The 15,925-nt window shown below is 40.0% G+C and overlaps 2 protein-coding genes across 2 annotated transcripts in view; one reads left to right on the top strand and one right to left on the bottom strand.

The window, feature by feature from the left end:
• The window catches only part of LOC144586492 (uncharacterized), a 1,082,363-nt gene that overhangs the window by 679,853 nt on the left and 386,585 nt on the right, over positions 1–15,925 (top strand). The window lies entirely within an intron of this gene.
• The window catches only part of FRK (fyn related Src family tyrosine kinase), a 50,193-nt gene that overhangs the window by 3,051 nt on the left and 31,217 nt on the right, over positions 1–15,925 (bottom strand). Inside the window, exons 5-6 of the mRNA XM_020810843.3 lie at positions 10,794–10,952; positions 2,752–2,933 (exon numbers count right to left, since the gene is read on the bottom strand). Coding sequence (XP_020666502.3) covers positions 2,752–2,933; positions 10,794–10,952 — 341 coding nt within the window. The remainder of the gene's footprint in view (positions 1–2,751; positions 2,934–10,793; positions 10,953–15,925) is intronic.

The following is a 15,925-nucleotide window of genomic DNA, read 5'->3' as shown; positions in this document are numbered from 1 at the left end:
TGCTTTTAGAAAGTTACTATATGCTGAGAGTAGCAAGTAGTGACTAGTTTGACTACAGTGGTCAGCAGTACAAAAGATATGGCAATATGCAGCGTGTAGGGTTGGAGGTGAGCAGAGAAGGATTGTGGAAAATGAGAGATCTCTTTAGGATAGAAGGAAATGGCAACAAATTGAGCAACTGGGAGTTTGGAAAGATGGAAAGATACTAAGATGAAATAGGCCCAGCACTGACATGTAACAACAGTGACAGTAGTACTAAAGGCTTTTTTTTTTTTTTTTGGCTCCTCAGTTCCTATGTTAAGTGAAATTATGGGAGTTCAGGGAAGGAAAAAATTATTATACGCAGGGAGTAGAGGAGTCCCACCCCTTCCCTGCAGCCCCCTTCTTGACCATTCTACACAAATTTTATTTATTTGTATTCGGCAAGGCTTTCACGGCCAGGATCTAATGGTTGCTGTGGGTTTTTCGGGTTCTTTGGCCGTGTTCTGAAAGTTGTTCTTCCTAACGTTTCACCAGTCTCTGTGGCTGGCATCTTCAGAGGACAGGAGTAGCACGCTGTGCTCTGGTGCAGTTAGTTAGAGAGTAATTTTTTTTGGAACCCGAAAAATCCACAGCAACCATTTTATTTATTTGTTTGTTTGTTTTATTTACAGGCTGCCTTTCTCCCAAGGAGGGAAACCAACTTCTAGAGCAGTGGTTCCCAACCTTGAGTACTCCAGGTGTTCTTGGACTGCAACTCCCAGAAACGCCGGCCAACACAGCTGGTGATGAAGGCTTCAGGGAACTGCAGTCCAAGAATACCTGGGTTACCCAAAGTTAGGAACCACTAATCTGGATAATTTTAGGTCATCTGAAAAAAGTGGAGTGTGGCACAGAAGATTGTTAGGAAAAGAGTTGATAATTTTCCTTCCATGAACTTCTTTTACCATAAATTCCGATATCTCTCCAATGGTCAATGTAGTCAGCTATACAGGGTGGGGAAAATGTTGGGAGTTTTTCCTTTTGTGACCCCCCTTTATGTTTGCTTCAGTTCTTTTTGTTTTATTTTTACAAAGTTATTATATGCTGGGGGCCTACGAATAAAACAGATTTTAAACGTGATGATGACGATGAGAACAATGATGACAATGGAGATGAAACTGTTTGTTGTTAACCAATACCTTGGAATCGGTGGAATTTTAAAGATATGCTTTGCCAAGCACAGCCAGGCTGATGGAATCTGATCAATTGTTCCATGGCTTAATTTTGTCCAGTATGCAAACAGCATTGAAATGCTGATGATTAATTGGGGGCTAACATCATGAACCCAGAATCTGGCAATGACACCAGTGCAAGTCTCCTGTCGGCAGCAGAGGCACAGAACCTGTGTCTGTCTGGTCTTCAGGAAGAAGACAAGGTGACAGCAAGAGCTAATGCATTCAGAACCCTTTGTTTTGTGATTAATTGCTGGCACCATAGGATCATTGACTTTCATAATCATCACTTAAACAGTTCCAAGACTAAAAATGCAGACTCCAAGAGATCTAAATTAATATACTGGTTCAAAGTGGCACCAATTAATTTAGGCAAAATAAGCTGACAGCCATTGGAGAATAAATGAAGAATTATTTACTAGTAATGGAGGTTTTCTGAGTTTAGTCTGCTTCTATCCTCAGACCTACTGTCTCTGTTTTTATTGCCCATTTTTTTAACCTTTTGGAAATACCATACAATGTTTCTGTGCTTTTAAATGAAATATGTAGATACATTCATAGCAAGACTTCTGTAATTCTATAGACTGGCTTATTTTAAAATATTCTGAATATCAATTTACTTTCTAAATTTAGAGTTTCCTAAATATACTATATCTATTACTTGACTGAAAAAGTTCTATGCTTCTTTAAAGAATACACTACATATCTTTTCCATAATCCCGGATCCTTTAAATGCTCCTTGCTGAAGCTATGCCTTCAGAAATAATCAAAATCTGCCCCTGCGGACTTCATAAACAGAATATAATGGTGATGGTGATGACCAGCTACGGTTCTTTATCAACATAACGAGGTGCTCCAACGTATACTGCCTCCAAATATGGGTGTCCCATTCTTAGGTACTGTGCTTAATAGACCTTGTCTAGAGATAAAAAAAGAAATTCACATCCAGTTTGCTGACTGCCATATTATTACGAGACAAACCCACACGTATCTCTTTCCATTTCTTATCTTCAGGGTAAACTGCAATTGCCAGATTCTTTTGCTTTTATTTTCTGAATTACAACCATGCACATGATCACAACTAAATTGTGTGTATTTTTAAACCATGCACAAATGTGGTTTAAGTAATAGGGAAACATTGTGAAAAATGGGTAGGAAATGCATATGTTAGGAAGGTGCCTAAAAACACGTATGTGCATTTCCATATAGGAAAGTGGGAGAAAGACTGATAATACAATACAGAACTTGGAAAAGATAAGAAAATTGGCAGGATTCTGACAAATTAAAACCCAGCAGATTTTTTATTCCTAATCTGATTATACTTTAGGGCAAGGATTGGCAATTTTGTGGGATTTTCCCTCTAGCCACCCTATTCTGCTGGGTATTGGAGTACAACAAAATCTGGACAACCACCAATCAACAGCTGTCCAATCACCCACCAATGCCAGAATAAGTATTTTGCTAAGTGACTAGGTTTTGCCTTACGTGATGAATTTCCATCCCAATGAACCTAATAGACCTAGTTACGCTCAGAAAAAGGTTTAAAGAAACATACTACCATAAAGACCCGTGCAAGTCCAAAATCTGCCACTTTGTAAACATTGTGATCACCAACAAGGACATTTCTTGCTGCCAAATCCCGGTGGATGTAGTTCTGAGATTCAAGGTAAGCCATTCCGGAAGCAACCTGAGCTGCCATGTCCACCTGTTGTTGCAAATGGATCCGGGAACCTCCATCATCTGTAAGTAAGTAAGTAAGTAAGTAAGTAAGTAAGTAAGTAAGTAAGTAAGTAAGTAAGTAAGTAAGTAAGTAAGTAAGTAAGAAAGAAAGAAAGAAAGAAAGAAAGAAAGAAAGAAAGAAAGAAAGAAAGAAAGAAAGAAAGAAAGAAAGAAAGAAAGAAAGAAAGAAAGAAAGAAAGAAAGATAAAGGCACTAATAGAAATCCTGCTCCTTCACATCCAGTTCCCCCTCATCTAACAGGCAATGATAGCACATTTGTAAAGAAAACCAAGTCAATAATGAAAACCATAAACCAAGGAGTGATTCAGAGCAGGAGTGATTCAACATGTGGTGAACAACAATCAATATTGGACACATGATATATCTCAGGAAGTGGGCTGGACTCAATGATCCATAGGGGTCCTTCCAGCTCTGCAATTCTAAGATGATAATGATGATGACAGACCATAACTACTATCTGTTTGGAAACTATTCACACATTTTTTTCACATTATTTGCATTACAAAAATCCATGTAATATATTGAAACTTACAGTGGACACATGATCTGGTGGAAACAGGCCTACAAATAATAAATCAAAATGCAGATTAATCTGGGGTCATTTGTACAAGGATGCTTTGTGTCTTCATTTGCCTTGTCTGTAGGTTAAATGTCACTAATGAAAAAACACCCATTCATGCCTAGTGACTGGCACATGCTAGTTAGTCATATTTCAAGCCAAAATGGTAAGACTATAATCCTGTGGCAAAGTGTTTAAACTGCAGTACTGCAGTCAATTCTCTGCTCATGACCTGAGTTTCATCCTGACAGATTGAGGTAGTCAGCTCAGGGTTGATTCAACCTTTCATTCAAGGTCAGTAAAATGAGTTCCCAGCTCACTGGTGGGCAAAGTATTGTTGCATAATTATATTGTAAACCATGCAGAGAGTGATCTGGCCCTATGGGATGGTATGTAAGTCAAAACAACAACAACAACAACACTGTGATCCTAATTACGTCTGCCTCGAATTAAGTTCCACTGAGCTCACTGAGACTTAGATTATGATGTAAGAGTGCAGCCCAAGACCATGTCCTAAATCAAGAGGGGGCACACAGCTGACAGAACTGTTCCTAAAAGTAAAATCAACAAGGCGATGATTTCCTCCAGCCCAGTGCAGGCCCACATGCACCCCCAAATGCTCTGGAGACAGGTTTTTTTTGTTTTTTTTTTTTTTTAAGGAGCATGGAGTCTTAGAGGAGAAATAAGAGAATTTTTTGATGTTGGACCAAGGTCAGTCTCGGGACCACTTGATACAGCTACTAACACTGTGCACAATTAATTTGCAACTGGTCCAGTGGGAATTGCTTATGAATAAACACGGATAGGATTAAACTGCACATGGAAGTGAAATGGAGATAATAAACATTCCATATTATACAAAATCTTTGGCAACTAATGCTTGGCACTCATTATCTGATTTAGAATATTTATTTGAATATGTTATCGATAACAACAACATGAAAATATTATGTGTATTCCTTTGCTTACAACAACTTTGTTTCACTCAGGAATGCAGATGACTATTTGCTAAGAAAATAATATGATGAGTTTCATCCATTATACATAGCTCCTGGAAAGACAATAAATCCCCATGGACCAATGCCATCCCAACTACTCGTTCATCTACTACTTCTGCTTTTTCCCATCAATAATTTCTTCACTGCCAACTAAAGGTATGTGTGTCTGGGTGTGCATTTTCTGCTGAGCATATATATCACATGCATTCCTTAGTATTGCTATTGCTAACATGATTTGACAGCTTGTGCTTTTAAGCAGGGTTGCAGGATGTATGTGCGTGGTGTGACATCCATCGTCTGTAGGCATGAACATTAAATTTCCCCCCACTCACACAACAGGATGGCTGCATTGTTTCACTCCTATTATTTTACTCCTGTTATTAAACAGATGGTCATATGACAATATAAATGAAGAATATATTTAATGTATTTGCGAAGGCTTTCACGGCCGGGATCGAATGGTTGTTGTGGGTTTTTCGGGCTCTTTGGCCGTGTTCTGAAGGTTGTTCTTCCTAACGTTTCGCCACTCTCTGTGGCCAGCATCTTCAGAGGACTGGATCAAACTGCATTAGACTGAGGGGCCAGTGTGGATGCCAGCATGAACATAGTCTGCAATCTCCATGCAATCACCTAATCCAAATAGAATTGTACAATAGGCTGTGAATCAAGCCGCAGCAAAGCCAAATCACTCCGATTTGGTTCACCAGTGTAGTCACAGCCTGAACTGAGATAACTTTTTTTAAAAAAACAAAACAAAACCAGGAATTATATCACAAAATCTGAAGAAGTGTAATATCTATGGATAAATCTGTTCCAAACTGCATATTAGCCCAAGAAGTATATATCAGGTTGGTTTCCTTAAAAATGTGGACTGAACAAAATTCATGTGTAGTGTAATCTTCCATCCAGTTTCCAGCATGGTGTGTGTGGGAATGAGAGACTGAGACAGAACAGGTAGTGAAGGAGAGAAAAGGTGTTTGTAAAAATCAGACTCACTCTTAAGTGAAGCTGTGAGAGATGCTTTTTGCATTTGTTTTCCTCCTAGCCCTTCTCTAACTGGGTGTTAGATTAGGCATCCTTCAGTCTTGAGAGACTATGGTAATGTGCTTTGTATGGAGGACTTGGAACAGTGTCTAGTGTGGCTGAGAAGGCCAATTTGAGAGTGACAATCCCTTCCACACTGAAGACAAATACAATCTGTCCCCTGTCCAGCTCCCTGATTTTGCTGGGTTTGGGACTGCCTCTTTGCCTCAGCCTGCTGGGCAAGTGCCTCTTCAAATTGGGAGAGGCCGTGATGCACCACATGCCTCCAGGCTGAACGCTCAGATGTCAAGGTTCCCATCTGTTGAGGTCCGTTCCTAAGGCCTTCAGATCCCACTTGCAGATGTCCTTGTATCACAGCTCTGGTCTCCCTCTGGGGCGATTTCCCTGCACTAATTCTCCATACAGGAGATCCTTTGGCATCCAACTGTCAGCCATTCTCACAACATGCCCAAGCCAATGTAGATGTTGCTGTTTCAGTAACGTATACATGCTAAAAATTTCAGCTCATTCTAGGACTACTCTATTTGGAACTTTGTCCTGCCAAGTGATACCAAAAATGTGTCAGAGACAACGCATATGGAACGTGTTCAGCTTCCTCTCCTGCCGTGCACAAAGGGTCCAAGATTCACTGCAGTACAGGAGTGTGCTCAGGACACAGGCTCTATAGACCTGGATCTTGGTATATGCCGTCAGCTTCTTATTAAGCCATACTCTCTTTGTGAGTCTAGAGAACATGGTAGATGCTTTGCCAGTGCGTTTATCCAGCTCGACATCTAGGGAGAGAGTGTCAGAGATCATTGAGCCAAGGTACACAAAGTCATGAAGAACCTCCAATTCTTGTGTGGAAATGGTAATAGAGGGAGGTGAGTCCACACCCTGACCCATGACTTGTGTTTTCTTCTGGCTGATTGTTAATCCAAAGTCTTGGCAGGTTGTACAAAAACAATTCATGAGTTGTTGGAGGTCTTCAGCAGAATGGGCAACAACAGCTGCATCATTGACGAAGAGGAAGTCTTGCATGCATTTCAGTTGGACTTTGGTCTTCGCTTTCAATCTAGTGAGATTAAAGAGCTTTCCATCTGATCTAGCCTGGAGATAGACACCTTCTGTTACAGTTCCAAAGGCATGCTTCACCATGACAGCAAAAAAGATCCCAAAGAGGTTTGGCGCGAGGATACAGCCCTGTTTCACTCCGCTTTGGATGTCAAAGGGATCTGATGTTGAGCCATCAAAAACAACAGTGACCTTCATTTCGTCATGCAAGGACCTGATGATGTTAAGGAGTTGAGGTGGACATCGAATCTTGGGAAGTATTTTTTAAAAGGCTATCCCTGCTAACCAAATCAAAGGCCTTTGTGAGATCTATGAAGGCTACAAAGAGTGGCTGTCATCGTTCCCTACATTTCTCCTGCAACTATCTGAGGGAGAATACCATGTCAGTGGTGGATCTATTAGCTCAAAATCCACATTGTGATTCTGGATGGACTCTGTCTGCAAATACCTGGAGTCTCTTCAGCACAACACGGGCAAGCAGCTTCCCTACAACACTGAGAAAAGCGATGCCATGGTAGTTATTGCAGTCACCCCATCTCCTTTGTTCTTAGACAATGTGACGATGTTTGCATCCTTCATGTTCTGTGGTACTCCACCTTCCCTCCAGCAAAGACAAAAGATTTCATACAGCTCAGTGGTGATGGTCTCTTTACAGCACTTCAGCAGGATGTTATCGTTCCCAGGTGCCTTGCCGGAGGCGAGGGAATCCAAGGCCACTTTTATTTCTGCTAAAGTTGGTTTGTTGTCCAACTCTTCCAAGTCAGATAGGCACTCAATGTTATTTAGTGCCTCTTTGGTTACTACATTCTCTCTGGAATATAGCTCAGAGTAGTGCTGCACCAGAAGTGGGAAACTCATGGCCTTGAGACCATCCCTGCCCCTAAGACTGTTTTTTGTGGTTACCAGACCCCTCTTTCTCCCTCAATTCCACATGAAAAGTGTGAAGAAAGTAGAACTGTTGATAAAGGAGTGCCCAGGGCACTTTAGATGAACTGCAGGGCCCTCTCTACATGCTTAAGGCTAAACCAAGCACCTTGCAATACTGAAGTATATTTTTTGAAGAAAAGACCCAGTGGCTCCTGAGGATGAGAAATTCAGCCCTAGAGCTTATCTACTCTTTCTATATGTACTGTTTCTGAATTGAGAAATTCAGCATAACTTTTGGAGGTGAACTGACCCAAGTTAAGAAATTACCATAAACATTGTCTGTTGCATATTGGGTTGTATCATTTGGTGTGCAACTGGTAATGTCTATGGTGATTTCTTAATTTGAGGTGAAATATGCCATTTGTGTATGTATAGAAGAAAATGCTAACCATTTTGCGTCTCTCCTCCTTCTCCCACAATTAAAGAAAGAGAAGACCTCCTGTTCTTTTTTAATCTGCTGTGAGCCACCTTGGGTCCCCTTTGGGGAGAAAGGTGATATATAAATAATTTAAACAAACTAACCTCTTATTTTGTATGGAACATATAGATTTGGCAATACAAATACGAGTTTGAGTGCTTCAGACTATTACCTCTATTCTGCAGGTCAGAGAGGCCTGTGGCTCATGCCTTAGTTAGCCATTTCTGGCCAGTTAGCCAGGTGGCTTATGGAAACCCTGCAATGTACTTTAAGATTAGGACTGCTAGTGGAGGTTAGACAGAGAGTGTATGTGTGATTTAACAACCATGAACACAGCTAAGGATTATTATACGTATACAGTATCATTATGGGAAGTTAGCTCTTAAATGGAGGGAGCTGCATCCAGGAATCACATAATGTGGTCCAACTTCACACTGTTTCCCATGTGTTGCAGAATGAGAGAACACTTACAGCAACCTTGCAATGTCCTCCACTTCCACTGCACCTGTATTGCTGGTTCAAGGTATATGCTGGAAGTGAATCATGTACTAATGCCTTGCTAATATTATTCCTTTTTTATCACAGGTCAAGGACGGAAACTGAGACATTCCCTTTATGGTGAGCTGCTCTGTGTTCATCTTTAAATTACACTGGTTATTTGCTTCTATGTACGGTAAAAGTATTTAAATTACAGTAATTATTTTCTTCTGTGTTTAAGTATTTAAGCTGCACTAATTATTTGCATCTATGTATAAATTTGCCTCTATATGTGTAAATTACTGTATGCAAATATGTGCAACCTTGCACTCGTCTCCTCTTTTTTTGGCTACCATGTTTAAAAGTGCTGTGCTAATTCAGAATGGCCCAGTTGTAGCTCTAGAGCTGGGACTGCTGATATTATTACACTGCAACTCCTGTTAGCTATTGCCAGCATAGTCAATGATGAGGGATGATGGGTATCCAGCATGTTCTACAGCTCGGCTCTAGCCCCTTGGAAAGAGAAGAATCACAGACCCTTCTACCTGGGAGTAAGTGTCAGTGTACTCACTGTAGCTTACTTCTAAGCAGAGATACAGTACATAGAATTGCACTCATAGCAGTGCTCTTGTCTATCTTAGACTTTTTGCTTTGTTGCTAGCTGGATGCCTTTTATGTAATTTGCATGTCTGCATTCATCTTGGTGTGCATGCAGACAGCATACATACATACATACATACATACATACATACATACATACATACATACATACATACATACATACATACATACATACATACATACATACATACATACATACATACATACATACATACATACATACATACATACATACATACATACAGCTGAAATAATATCAGCTGTAGGTCTGATGGCAATTTTTAGAATATATATTTTAATTACATTTTAATTATTTTGCCCTTTTATTTTGCCTTTTTATTGTATTTTAAATGCTGTAAGCTGCCCAGAGACCTTCGGGTAGTGTGGGCGGCATATAAGTTAAATAAATGAATAAATGAATAAATGAATAAATGAATAAATGAATGAATGAATAAATAAATAAATAAATAAAGATGGCTGACTGGTTCAAAGCCCATTCGGAGGAGTTAATGCCAGCCATCGAGGATAAGAGTAGAGCTCTAACAGCATACAAAACCTGTCCTAGCGAGTACAACCTGCAAGCTCTTCCAGCCACTCGTAGCCAATCCAACAGGCTGCCAGGAGATGCTTCAATGATTATTGGCTTCAGCTCTGCTCTCAGATACAGATAGCAGCGGACACAGGTAACATCAAAGGAATGTATGACGGTATCAAGCAGGTCCATTACAGAAGAAATCTGCTCCCTTGAAGTCTGCTACAGGTGTGATACACACACACACACACACACACACACACACATACATGCAGTGGTGCCCCGCACAGCAACGATAATCCGTGCAGCAAAAATCGTCGCTATACGGATTCGTCGCTATGCGAAAATAAAAAGCCCATAGGAATGCATTAAACCCATTTAATGCGTTTCTATGGGCAAAAAACTCACCTTTATGCGAATTTTTGCTGCCCGGTAAGCAAGGAATCCGGGTGAAAACACAGCGGGCGGCCATTTTTTCACCTGGCGGCCATTTTGGAACCGCCGATCAGCTGTTGGAAAATCATCGTTATGCGAAAATCGGTAAGCGAAACAGCTTACCGATCAACGCAAAGCGATTTTTTCCCATTAGAAACATCACAATGCGATCGCAAAAACAATCGCAAAAATTCGTCGCTATGCGGATTCGTCGTTAAACGGGTCGCCCGTTAAGCGAAGCACCACTGTATAGCTAGATAGCTAGATAGCTAGATAGCTAGATAGCTAGGTAGGTAGGTAGGTAGCTAGGTAGGTAGGTAGGTAGGTAGGTAGGTAGGTAGGTAGGTAGGTAGGTAGGTAGGTAGATAGATAGATAGATAGATAGATAGATAGATAGATAGATAGATAGATAGATAGATAGATAGATAGATAGATAGATAGATAGATAGATAGATAGATAGATAGATAGATAGATATGCAGCCATACCCAACCTATATATTTTCAATACATCCTGTGATGCAATACCAATTTAATGGAAAGAATGGATACATGTAACATGCCATTCTCTCCATTCCTGGTGCAAGCAGAAAGGTAGATGGTCTTTCACTGCATTTATATAGCCAACTGGGCTGTTATGTGGATTCCCAACCAACCACTGTAGCCTTCATATCCTGTCAGAGCTTATGGAGCTGCTTAACTCCACCATCTTCTTCATCATTTTGGACTAGCACATTTGCTATACTTCATGCTGCACACAACATTTCTAAATGAAATGGATCGAATTATCCAACTCACTTTGGAGGTATTCTAGCAGACTTCCATATCTCATCAGTTCTGTAATAATATAAATTGGATCCTCTAAAGTGCAGACCGCATACAGCTGTATCAGCTTTGGGTGTCTCAGGTTCTTCATTATCTGCGCTTCCCTCAGGAAATCCGCTGGATCCATTGAACCTGGAATGAGAACAGAAACAAAACAAAATTAGCCCGTGATATCAAGGGCTATGTTTGTATGCCCCACAGTCTTGAGCGAAAACAACAAAGATGCTTTCTTTCTCTTTGCAAAGTAGCACAGACATCAGTGCAGAACTCTTCTAATTTAAGGAATTCAGTGAAGTGAAAAACAACAAAATAAAAAAAGAACAAACTTTATGTATTCTTACTTTTCCCAAGTTAAATGAAAAAAAAAGACAATGATAACTGTAGTCTCCTCCACACGAAGGCTACTGGCCATTTTATGACTAAAGCTGTAGAAATATTTTATTGGTTTCACTACAGCTCATAGATGCTAGAAATGTGGCTATGATTAGGATCAGGGCAGTAATTTACAACATTAGTTGTCTGCATCAATCCCTCAAACTACAGATCTGAGCCTTAACGATTTGCTTCTTCATCACCTCTGAGCCACACTGTAGCAGTCATTATACCTGGGAGCAGAACATGTTTATTACTTGGAATTTTATTGTAGTCTTCACACCCAAGGAATGAAATACAGCCTTTCTGCTCCATCCCCACGCACAGTAAGTTTGCCAACTGCCTGGAGAAAGTCAGACTTCACAAGAACTTATAAAAAGCATCCCAGATGCTGAGAGGCATTGGAAAATAACATGGAAATACATCCTGTGTCAACAGTAAATACAGTCAGCTCCTTCTCCTCCTTCTCCTGATATTCAAAAATGCTCCCGATATAGCCAAGGGTATACTTTCACGCAGGAATTTAGAGAAGGACTTTTAGGGTTGTGTTGTTGTTTGTTTGTTTGCCAAGCTTGTCACTCTGTAGACTGAAGTAAGACTGCCAAATGCTTCCAGTGGCAACATGAGGTGGTAACAGATGAAGGCGAGTGTCCCAGACTAGTGCCATTCTCAATGGGGGCCATGTGGCAACTTGCCTTCCCCCCCCCCGGCACATTTGAAAGAGGGCACAGACTGGAAACAATTCTTCACACACTACTTCACATGGTTTGTTTTGTGACTTATACAATCCTGATTCATGTTACATTTCTTGTACATTGAGTTTATGGCTGTGGCAAAAAAAATTATTTATTTAAAATATTTTACCCCGCCTTTCTCCTTGAAAAAGACCCAAGGCAGCATACAATGAAAGACAATATTTAAAGTTGAAAACAATGAATATACAATGGTAGTTAACATCATTAAAAGACAATACAGTGGTGCCTTGCTTAACGGGCGCTCCGTTTAGCGACGAAACTGCATAGCGAATAAGTTTTTGTGATCGCAAAAGCGATTGCATTGCGATGTTTTAAATGGGTTTTTTTCGCTTTGCGATGATTTTTTAACAGCTGATCGGTGGTTCCAAAATGGCCACTGGGTAAAAAAAATGGCCACCCGCTGTGTGTAGGGACGGATTCCTCGCTTAAGAGGCAGCGAAAATGGCAGCCATATGGAGGATCTTCACTTTAAGGTGAGTTTTAAGCCCATAGGAACGCATTAAAATCGCATCGCGATGAAATCGCTTAGCAGCAATTTTTGCTGCACAGATTAATGTCGCTATGCGAGGCACCACTGTATTTAAAACTAAGAACAAGGGATAAGGAAGCATCTTACAACATTAACAGGCAATATTAAGGCAAAAATCAGTACCAAAAAATGTCACTCTGAGAAATGGAAAACACAAAAGTGGATAACGCAAGAAGTACTAAAAATCCAGTCAAAGCAATAATGTATAAAAATATACCTAAAAATCACACACACTAGCGGTTACTTTGGGAAGGCTTGCCTGAAGAGAAAGGTCCTTGCCTTGCTTAGAGAAGGAAGACTGAGAACGGCTGCAGATAGTTTATGTGCTACCATTACACAGGATGGATCATCTTACTCTGTGGGGTTTGCTTTCACTGGAGCATTTTGTCATATGAAGTCTGATGATAAATACATAATTTAGTAATTCTCCCCAGAAAAAAACTATCCAGGGAAAGACCGAAGATGCACAATGTCATGCCAAGCCATTCATGGTAACTATTGCCTTTGTCTTTTCAAACAAGTGAAAGCCGCCTGAGATTTGTTCAGGCATTCTAGAATGATGTAAGGTAAACATGCAAAGAGAGGGCACACTGTAGCTTCCCTCCCTTCCCCTCCCCTCCATCCTCTCTCTTCCCACATGGAGAGCAGTTTTTCTGATCAGGAGAAGGTCACGGGAACTCTCCTGACAATTGGGAGATGCTGGAAAGTCAGATTCCAGACTGCAGGGAGAGTTTCCATAGATCTTCTCCTGTGTTCTCAAAATCACCCTCCATATGAGGAGGTCCATGAAAATGATGATGGAAAACATGTGGCTAGCATGTTCCTCCTCCTTGGATGTTGATTTTAGATGCTTTTACTGTGCCTGGACAGGGCTAGAATATGCATATTGTTGTAAAATTGTACCAAATTAACCTTACAGACAAATGTATGTAACACACCCTGTGTAGTCCCTTGTTTTTATATTAATATTGGCCAAAGTCTTATCAACGTTCTTGTTTTTTCTGATGTATGCCTTCCTCGAGATCCTTGTCCCAAAATGGCCAAACACCTAGTGGTGTCTGTATAAGGTTTGCATAACTTGCTGTAGTTCATTGCAGCTAACTGACAAGGTCTATCTGGTCATAGCCCTATTTCAACATCTAAGATGCCCCGTAGCAAGTTATACATGCGGATGTTATATTTTTCAATTTAGATGTAAAACCAGTGTGCTGTGGTGTGGTGATTAGAGTACTGGAATGGTACACAAGATATCTAGATTATAATATCTAATAGGCCATGATAAGGTATTTGGTTGGCCTGAACAATTTCACAGGATTGGCATGAGGATAAGCTGTACTGGAGGAAAATCATGTCCACTGTCTCCAGCTCTAAATATGAAAGATTGGACATAAATATATTTAATAAATAGACATAAATAGATTTGCATGTAACCTCCTTTAAGCCAGTGTGTTTTCAGATACACATTAAGATAATACTATTTGTCTTCAATGAGTGCTCTGGACACACTGTTGTGTTTGACTTCGACATTTACTATTGGCTTTATTCGTAGGTTCTGTTAATCCCTAGGACGCCACTCCTGGATCCTTTCTACTATCATATGGTATCTTTTTTGCCATTCCCCTATCCTGACAGTAACTATTCTGTCCAGAAAGTATTTGCACTAATGGGCAGTAAACACATAGGAAGGAAGGAAGGAAGGAAGGAAGGAAGGAAGGAAGGAAGGAAGGAAGGAAGGAAGGAAGGAAGGAAGGAAGGAAGGAAGGAAGGAAGGAAGGAAGGAAGGAAGGAAGGAAGGAAGGAAGGAAGGAAGGAAGAATATTCAACAATAACACAATCCAGCAACTACCATCCAAGTACATCAAAACAGCTGTGAAAATTATTTCAATATGATGGATTAGCTAGTGTCAATAATGCAACTGGCAACGCTTACAAAAATGACATGAACAACATCAACCCAGAACTGATGCAGCAACAACAATAATTTTATGCATCACTTGTATGAGGATTGCTGCTAGTTTAATTAGGAATCTTATGCCTCCCTCTGGAAGGTTAATTGAACCCCTTTCTAAAACAGAAAGGCTGCAGATTTATCACAGGGACTTTTAATCCAGTATTGGCAGGATCAAAGATCAGTTTCTAACCAGCTTGGGAGAAAATTGTCAGAAGTAAATGTGCATATATCTTGAAAAGTCTTAAGTAATCAAACACTGCAGACTTCAGTATTCCTAAAAATATTGTTGCTATGCTATATTTTATTAAATGGGTAAATTGTTAGCTTCCTTGCCTCATAATTGTAGTATACCTCTATCACAGACAAAGATTTTGTATACTAGAGCACAATTTTCAACATGACTTTTGATCCATACATGTCCAATCAACTGTCAGCAAGAGTTTTTCCCCCCTAAAAATATATTATTTATCATTTATTGAACATAAAGTATTTTAAATGTTTTTAAGACATGTCAGAATAACATAATAATGAAAATAAATTATAACTAATACATTTCTGGGCAGTTGATTTGATAAATAAAAAATGATATATTGAAGAAACCCATTTGATATTACATCCAAATATACTATTTACTATATATTGCCAGGAAACTTCAAGCAAATCTTAAGAGAATCCACATTATTATTTTGAAAGGATATTGCCTATTTACTCTCCACCTTAATAAAAACTAGAATTAAATTCCACAGGAACTACGTAGCTTCAGCCGCAGCATTCTGTCCAAAGTGTCATGCTACTCTTCATTTTGTAGTACTAAGGGACACCTTAGAAGGATTTAGAATGAGAGGGACTGGAGACTAAACAATCATGGAATAGCATCATCATCACAGAACCGCAGAGCTATGAATCCTCAAGTCCAGCCTCTGTCAAGGAGGTAGAACAGGGAATCAAACTCGCAACCTCTGTCTCTGCAGCCAGATGACTAAACTACTGAAATATCCATAATAATAGGCAAATTTAGATTTGATGACAAATCTTCCTTTCTTCATACCTCGGCATGTTTAATGGGGAGACAAGTAGCTTCCTACCTGGGTTAGAGCCAAGCCAGCACCCTTCGCAAATCCTCCATCCAGAAATTGCATCCTTGCACAGGATCTCTCTGCTGATGTCTGTGCCTGTTATCCATACTCGGCTTACATTTCTCTCATCTTCCCATACACAACAGGGCATCCACTCATCATACTAAAAAATCTGCTTTGTGATCCTAGAGGCCCATATGCAGAGCAAACCAGCACAAGCTGGCAGAAACCAATTTGGTTTTACAGCTGCATTACCTCTGGAACACGTCTGCTCCCTATGTCCCCATTCTAATTTCCCTGCAACCATGAATTTTAAGACAAAATGAAGGAAGCATTCCAGAAACATGTTTGTTAAATTCTAGCAGAATTTTTTAAAAAAATTAAAAAGGAAACAAGGATTAAACCCAGGTTCATGCAGGTTA

Source organism: Pogona vitticeps, chromosome 1, assembly GCF_051106095.1.
Source record: "Pogona vitticeps strain Pit_001003342236 chromosome 1, PviZW2.1, whole genome shotgun sequence".
NCBI classification, from domain to species: Eukaryota; Metazoa; Chordata; class Lepidosauria; order Squamata; family Agamidae; genus Pogona; species Pogona vitticeps.
The sequence above is the reverse complement of the archived record's forward strand: the minus strand, read 5'-3'. Positions and strand labels throughout refer to the sequence as shown.